General features: G+C 35.4%; 1 protein-coding gene across 2 annotated transcripts in view; it reads left to right on the forward strand.

Moving 5' to 3' along the window:
* LOC144963005 (uncharacterized) overlaps positions 1-1,239 on the forward strand; it is a 14,802-nt gene extending 13,563 nt beyond the window's left edge. For both annotated transcript variants that reach the window (XM_078896531.1, XM_078896530.1), the window contains exons 9-10: positions 407-496; positions 1,069-1,239. In XM_078896531.1, the coding sequence (XP_078752657.1) occupies positions 407-496; positions 1,069-1,162 (184 nt within the window). In that variant the 3' untranslated portion in view covers positions 1,163-1,239. The remainder of the gene's footprint in view (positions 1-406; positions 497-1,068) is intronic.
* Positions 1,240-8,343: the final 7,104 nt, after the last annotated feature.

The following is an 8,343-nucleotide window of genomic DNA, read 5'->3' on the forward strand; positions in this document are numbered from 1 at the left end:
TCTCTCTTTCTCTCTCTCTCTCTCTCTCTCTCTCTCTCTCTCTCTCTCTCTCTCTCTCTCTCTCTCTCTCTCTCTCTGTGGAAATCATCCTGACGCAGTGAATATGAATCAGTTCAAATATAAGACACAGAATTTCTGACAAACAGAGCAACTTCAATTCCCTTGTTTTCTCCGTATAGATAGAATGCGCTTGGCCAAGGAGTTCACAACATTGCCATCCGGAAGTATAACGGACCAACACACAAACTCTGTGTAACCATGAACTTTTATAGTCTTGTTAATACAGTTTAGTGAGAACAACTCACAAACGCGGATGGCAAAAACCACAACAAAGGCCTGAGTGACGTCATCTGCATACTATCTATACAAGTTTCATTTGCCCATTCTTTCTTTCATCTTATAACAGGGGCTTATCAATTAAAGGTCATGCTAGTCACGACAAAAGCGGAACTCATGCTGGAGGAAGTGTTGAGCACAAGCATCAATTTGGAAAAAGGTTAGAATGATTAGATAAATCCCTGATAAATAAATAAGAAAAAATGTGCATTTGATAAATGCCAGGGAAATACAAATAATTAATTCATTAATAACGACACTTTCAGATAGTTTGTGTTTTTAAATTAAGCTGTTATGGAAATGCAGAGAAGGTGAGTATTTTGTTTATGGTCTGTTTAGTGTTTCTTCTTTGTTGTTTCTTCTTGTTGTTGTTTTCTTTTCTTTTATCTTTCTCTTTTTTTTTGGTTTGTTGTTGGTTTTTCATTTGTTGTTGTTTTTTTTTTTTTTTTTTTTTTTTTTTTTTTGGGGGGGGGGGGGGCGGTGTTGTTTTTCCTGTTTGTTTTTGTTTGTTTAAGTATTCTTTTTTGAAAAGTTCGGGAAATTAAACATACATCATCACGAGGTAAATACGTGTAGAACTTTAAAGATAAGTGTATACTCAAAGTGTGTCCTTAGTCATTTTCCTCTTCCATTGCCTAAACTGATCGTTATCTACCGACATGTTGCAGTATATTTTAACTGATTATGTAATACGTGATTATGTATTCCTCATCCATATTTATTTGTTTTCAGAGATACAACCGTTCACGGACGTGTTGGGACACACACTCATGGAGGAAGCCCTAGCCATTCATTTGGAAAACGATCCTACATGGACCAAGCTTAATTTAAACTTTCCATCAGATGATGTACTTCCTCTTTATTTAGATTGTGCTAAAAAATTAAACATCAATTTAAATAATTCTCCCAATGCATTGCTTTGAAATTGTCAAGCACATCATTCCATTGCATTGATTAATATTTTTTTTTCAACTCAATACTCACAACTAGATTTATTCATGTCGTACTAGCCCAGACTTCCGCTATACAATGCATCTTTCGTAAAACAACTCCAGTTTTCAAAACTGCCATAGATATATTCATATATATATATATATATATATATATATATATATATATATATATATATATATATATATATATATATTCTACAACAATAACAACAGCAACAACAACAATAACAATAACTACAACTACTACTACTACTACTACTACTACTACTACTACTACTACTACTGCAGCTGCTGCAGCTGCTACTACTACTACTACTACTACTACTACTATTACTAATAATAATAATAATAATAATAATAATAATAATAATAATAATAATAATAATAATAATAATAATAATGATAATAATAAGAATAAGAATAAGAATAATAGTAATAATAATAATAATAATAATAATAATAATAATAATAATAATAATAATAATAATAATAATAATAACAACAACAATAATAATAATAATAGAATTAATAATAATAATAATACGATTGTCATTTCTAATTCTATTACGCCTATCAACATTGATATTAGTATTTTTATTATCATTATCATCATAGTCATTGTTATTATCTTAATTGTTATCACACTACTATCATCATCATTATCGCCATCACCATCATTTCCAACCTCCTTTGGGGCAATAAAATCATTGTTGTGTAACCACGAATAATATTTCTCATCGATTGGTTCTTGCTACCATTAGAAATTATGATGTTTGCTTCATTCAACTTCTCACATGTTGGACCCCTTTGGAAATCACAGCTTCTTGGCTTCAGAGTTGCGTCCTACACTCTAATTGGCGCGTATTCTTGGCTTGGCTCAATTTTATATGGTACAATAGGCGTTTCCATAAAAGGAATATTCTGGACTTTCTTTAAGATGTCTTTATATGTAAGAGGATATATTATACAAATATAAAGACGATCGCTCTATATCGATAGTCGGCGAGGTCTGATCCGCCCAATATTAGATAAAACATGGTGTGCAAAGCTCGTATGTAGACATCAGAGTTTTAATCCGCCGACCGAAAAAAATAATCGGGACTTCAGAGGTTTAATCCGCCGACCACCGATATGATGTCATTATGGGGTGTGTCCTCCAAGGGCGTTGATACCGGTTAGTTGCCGTCGTCTTTTGCTATTGCAGTGTCTTTTTTTAAATTTTTAACCTGTACATATTCTACTATGATCACATGGCGTTTAAAGGGAAACAAAAATAAAACAGACAAAAAGCAAAAACAAAAACCTGGGCTTTTACATCCACTTACCTTACCTTACCGATGTTCCATGTCGGACACGACGTTGGAGATCATGGTTCGCCAGCTCTCTCTCTCATCTGCGAGTTTCGCACATTGATTCATGGGGCTTCTTACGTACGCTGCGACATTTCCAAGCCAGCTTGTCCTTCTTCGTCCTCGACCACGCTTGCCTTCTATTTTTCCTTCTGCAATGGTCTTCTGTAGTGAGTCGTGCCTTCTGATGTGGCCGAAATATCGGGTTATCCTCTTTCTAATAGTTGAAATGATCGTTGTTGATGTTATTCCTAAAGTTTGGAGTACTTGATGATTTGTTTTCTTTTCCTTCCAGGATACCCTTGCAATTCTTCTATAGGTCCACATCTCAAATGCTCTGAGTTTCTTTTCTAGTGTCTTTGTCAGAGACCATGTTTCACATCCATAAAGTAGTGTTGACCAAATGTAGCATTTTGCCAGACGTGTTTTTGTGGTAAGTGACAGGTCGTGGGATGTGATTAGGGAATGCATTTTTGAAAATTTACTCTTGGCCAATGCAATTCGTCTGATGATTTCTGCATCGCATTTTCCATCTTCTGTCAATAATGCATATTGGAATGACTTTACCTGTTCTATGATCTTTCCATCTATTTCAATTGATATTTTCCCATTGTTTTTTCTCTTGCTAAATAGCATTGTCTTTGGGTTTTTTTCACATTCATGAGCAGGCCAAACTTTTCACTTTCAGTTTTGACTATGTCTACAATGGCTTGTAGATCTTGTTCAGTTTCTGCTATAAGCACTGTATCATCAGCATAGCGGAGATTATTAATATTCACTCCCCCGACATTAAGACCAGGCAGGTGTTCCACGTTCCTGAATATTATGTCTGTGTATAGGTTGAATAATGCTGGGGATAATACACATCCTTGACGTACTGTACTCCTCTTTGAATGGTTAGGGGCTCGGAAATATCGTTGTTGATTCTGATTTTTGTTACCTGTTGCCAGTACAGGTTTGATATTACAGCAATGTCGTTATCATCTATGTCGGTGGTTCTGAGACTTTCAACTCCTTGTGTTTAACGGTGTCAAAGGCTTTTGAATAATCAATGAAGCAGGCATATATATCTTTTTGAGTATCTATATACTTTTCTATGAGCATTCTAAGATTGAAAATGCCCTCTCGAGTACCACTGTTTTTCCTAAATCCTGCCTGTTCTGGGCCGACATTTCTGTTGATCTTGTCAGATATTCCTCTGAGAATAATGATTAGAAGGAGCTTTAGGGTATGGCACATAATACTAATGGTTCGGTGATCTGAACACTCTGTGGCTTTTGATTTTTTCGGTAGTACTATAAAGACAGATGTTTTCAAGTCTTCTGGGATGTACGCTGAGCTGTACATATAATTGCACAGGTCTGTGAGTTGTTCTTCACCAAAGTTTCCAAGTGCTTGTAGGGCTTCTGTTGAGATGTTGTCCACACCAATGGCTTTTCCTTTGCTCATTTGCTTCAAGGCCTCTTTAACTTCAGATCTGATGATTGCTGGCCCTTGAAAGAAGTCTGTGATTGGGTTATCTAGTCTATTGTCTTTAAAAATGTCTTCCACATATTCTTTCCATCTTTCTATGATTTTTTCATTTTCAAACATAATATCTCCGTCTTTGCTTTTGATGCATCCGCTAGTTGCTGTTGGTTTGGTCGTCATTTGTTTGATCTCTTTGAACATGGCTTTGGTTTGATGTTTTTCTGTTAGGTCTTCTATTCTGTTACACTTTTCGTTTGCCCATTCCTCTTTTGCTATTCGACATTTCTTTCTTATTTCTTTATCAAGCTTTTTATAATCATCAGTACCTTTCTTCCGTTTTCTTTTTCTCATGAGTTCGAGAATCTCTTTACATCCACTAAATGTGCTCAAATACGCTTTAAAAGTGATCCCAAGCGAATAGTAACATATAACTCAGTAAGTCGCCGATTAGGCGATATTACAGTTTTAACAGAGACAAGGCTTTCAGTGGCCAGGTACTCTGCTGAGTACGTTGAGAGTTTGAATAAAGAGCCTTCTCCGAGGACTCTACTTAGTGCCACTTACTTAGGGCTCGAACAAAGAGCCCACAAGTCAGAAGTCGATATTCGCTACTAATATTCTGAGTGACTTGTTTGTTTTTGTGACTGTTTTTTGTTCTTATTCAAGACTTTAACCCCCGAATGTCGCTATGAACAATTATTGTCTAATTATAGGCCAGTAGATTTAAGCTAAAGAAATAGGGTTACCAGGAAGAAATTGGTACCAAGCTAAATTTTACAATTTGATTGCACATTTTATGCTGACTATCATACTAAAAATTCACCGAAATCCGTTTGTGGGGAAAAAGTTATTGATGGGTGTCTATATACCCCTAAAAACTAAAACCTTGTATTAGTCAGTTTTTCGGCATTTGTTATATAAATTGTCAGCCTAAAAAATAAATATGATGCATGCGGATGCATATTTGGTTGATGCAACATATCAAAGTACCAAAAGTGTCTTAGGGTTGCTATATTTATAAAAAAGGGAAAACTTCAAAAATAGTCTATATTTTTCCTGCGTTTTCATTTCTAGATTCACACATTTTCATTCAAACTGAATAAAATGTGGACAACCTGGGCTTCCTAATGCTTTTTAAAACTTTCTACACCACCCAGCTTTAATATAAGCAACATTTGTACATGTAGGACCTATATTTTTTGACACAAGGGCCTCTGAAGCTACCCCTACCCCCTAAAATGTGAAAAACAAGCAAAATTTGAAATTTTGGTAGTTGAGCTTAATGATGTCATTGTTTTTAGAATTATCTTGACCATTTTAGAAGTTTTATAAAATCATTAAGAATATGTCAAATTCCAGTCATTGTATGGCCAAGAAAAGGGTAAAATAGCACATTATCCCATATTCTATACGTTTTGATTTTTAAAATAATTTAATTTCATTCCAACTGGAAAAATACAATACAAAATAAGTAATTTTATGTCTCTAAAATACGTTTAGATTATTCAGCAACAAAATAAACCAATATTAATACATCTAGTACCGTAAGCTTTCTTTTGAGTATCTCTAAAGCTTAATTTAATCCCTTCATTAAAATAAAATGCCTAAGAGACTAAACTTTGAAAATTGACCTTGGAAATTAATTTAATTTGCCTATTTACACTGTCACAATGAAACTTGTTTGTTTTTTAATGAGAAAAGAAAATTAGAAGTGTTACGAATCAAAATTTCCTCTGAATAATGTTTTTTGAAAAGTAAATATCCACTCATAAGTTAAATGGATTTGTGGGTGGAATTTTCCTGGGGGCGGGGGAGCATTTGCTGTTTCTAAACTTTTCCATAACCTTACGATCTCTTAATCCCCTTCTTCTTGTGTCAATTTTGTTTTTCATATGACGTAGTGTTTTTTTTTTTTGTTTTTGTTTTGTTTTGTTTTTGGTATGAGACCACGTGATTTCGCCTGGGTCCTTTCTGGAGTCTTTTGCTAGGAGTGCGATAGTCAGATGAATTGATGTACATGTTCAGCCCCTCTTGGCATAGTCCTTTGCTAGTGTCAGGGTACAACTTTAGAGTGATGGCAAACTATACAGAGATGGGTGGCTCTGTTTGAATTAGCCCTTTTTGCTTTACTTTCTTTTGGGTGCCTAGAAGTGCAGAGCTGTTACCTTTCAATGACGTTGAATTTTAAATAAATAGGTCGCACTAAATCCAAAATCCAAATCCAAATGAAAAGACAATCAAACCCTAAAACTTGTTCCAACATTTTATTAAGGTTGACATTACATTCTAATATCATCAGGTTTGAAATTTGGTAAATATCATTTTGTGTTTGGTAAATACAGAAATCGTGTAATTATTCTTCTAAAACGTGAAACAAGTAATCATGTTGGCCCACCTGAACTGGATGATCATCCGTAACAACAGCTCCTTTCTCTTGAAGGGTAGCAAGAATTCTATGAGAACGGGGAAAAATAACTTGACTCCGCAATTCCTTCCGTTACAATGGACTTGTCCATAGAAAGACTGTTGGGATCGAGTCAGCTGCTGATGGCAAGGGTGTTGCTCTTATCATGAAAAGACTCAAAGCAATCAGAAAGCCTGCCAAAAGTCATTATCGTACCTAATTGAAGAAAGATGCCCGCGTCGTCGTCAGAGCAATTAGTCAACAAGTCAGAGAAAATAGATACAGGCCCGAACTCACAAACGTGGCTGTTAGAAGGGCTTGTGCTGTCTTGAAAAGCCAGAAGCCCAAGACAAACAAGACACCAACTGGTCGTAGGCGGGAGTAAATGTTTAAAATTTCAATCAAATGTAAAACATTTTTTAAATAAAAAAAAAAGAATCATTAGCATAAGATCATCATACAGTGGCCAAGGAATTCCATGTAGAATTTCAGGTTACAGCGATTAAAAAAAAAACCCACAAAAAACAGCAATCCTATCAAGCAAGGGAAGGAAAATACTGTTTAGTCAACTGCAATGCAATACAAAATAAGTAATTTTAAGTCTCTAAAATACTTTTAGACTATTCAGTAACAAAATAAACCAGTTTTAATACATCTAGTACCGTAAACTTTTCGTTGAGTATCTCGGAAGCTGTCCCTAACCCTTAAATTAAACAAACTGCCTAAGATATTAAATTTTGAGAATTGACCTTGGAAATTAATTTAATTTGCCTATTTACACTGTCAAAATAAAACATGTTTGTTTTTGAATCAGAAAAGAAAATTAGAAGTGTTACGAATCAAAAGGTTACAGCGATTTAAAAAAAAAAAACAGCAATCCTGTCAAGTAAGTGAAGCCAAATACTGTTCAACGAACTACAATGCAATACTCTAGAAGAAGGTGGCCAGCTTGGTAAATACAGCCAGGTTGCTGTTGACACCTTGATTGTATCAATAATGTTTTAAAATGCAACATCTGGCTAGAAATTGAATGTGAATGGAGATGATAGCGTGTAGCAGTTTCACTGATGTATTACTGGGAAATTGAAATTGCTGATATATTATATTTTCTGCTCAAAGTTCTAAAGACAGAACCAATATTGTGCCCAGTTGAGGCATAGCACCTTTCAGTAAGGAACACTTCAAAAGTCCTCACGCTTTTCAGCAAGCAAGGTCACAACATACTTTATAATATGGTCTAGGGAAAACAAGTACCGTGTCATTTCGGAAGGTTTAGTGACAGATCTTCACTATAAGATAATGTAGGTACCTACTACACAAGCTCGAATTGCTGAGGCAGAGCTGATTCAATATTAAATGATTTCAATGAAAGAGACCCCCATGATGTCATGATAATTAAATTGGTAACACTGCTCCCAACTACCCCCCCCCCTCTCTCTCTCTCTCTCTCTCTCTCTCTCTCTCTCTCTCTCTCTCTCTCTCTCTCTCTCTCTCTCCCCGCTCACCTACTTACTTGTTCATGGAACGTTTGACTCCAAAGAACTTTTCACTTTTCGATATTATTGTTTATTTGGTGTGTGTGTGTGTGTGTGTGTGTGTGTGTGTGTGTGTGTGTTAATGTGTGTTTCTTTTCTCTCTGCGTGTTTGTGATTGTATGTGTTTTTGTTTAAGCGCTTCCGAGCACCTTTGGTAGAAAGGAGCGCTATAGAATTTACGCATGATATATTGTGGGGCTCGGCGATGTGGTGTAACATCTTGTCACACAGTTTTCGGCTTTGAATGTGATGATCGCGAATTCGAACCCCAGAACCTGTTGAATAAGGCACTTTGC

This window comes from Berghia stephanieae, chromosome 1 (assembly GCF_034508935.2).
Source record: "Berghia stephanieae isolate SIO BIC M18660-M18661 chromosome 1, UCSD_Bste_1.3, whole genome shotgun sequence".
NCBI classification, from domain to species: Eukaryota; Metazoa; Mollusca; class Gastropoda; order Nudibranchia; family Aeolidiidae; genus Berghia; species Berghia stephanieae.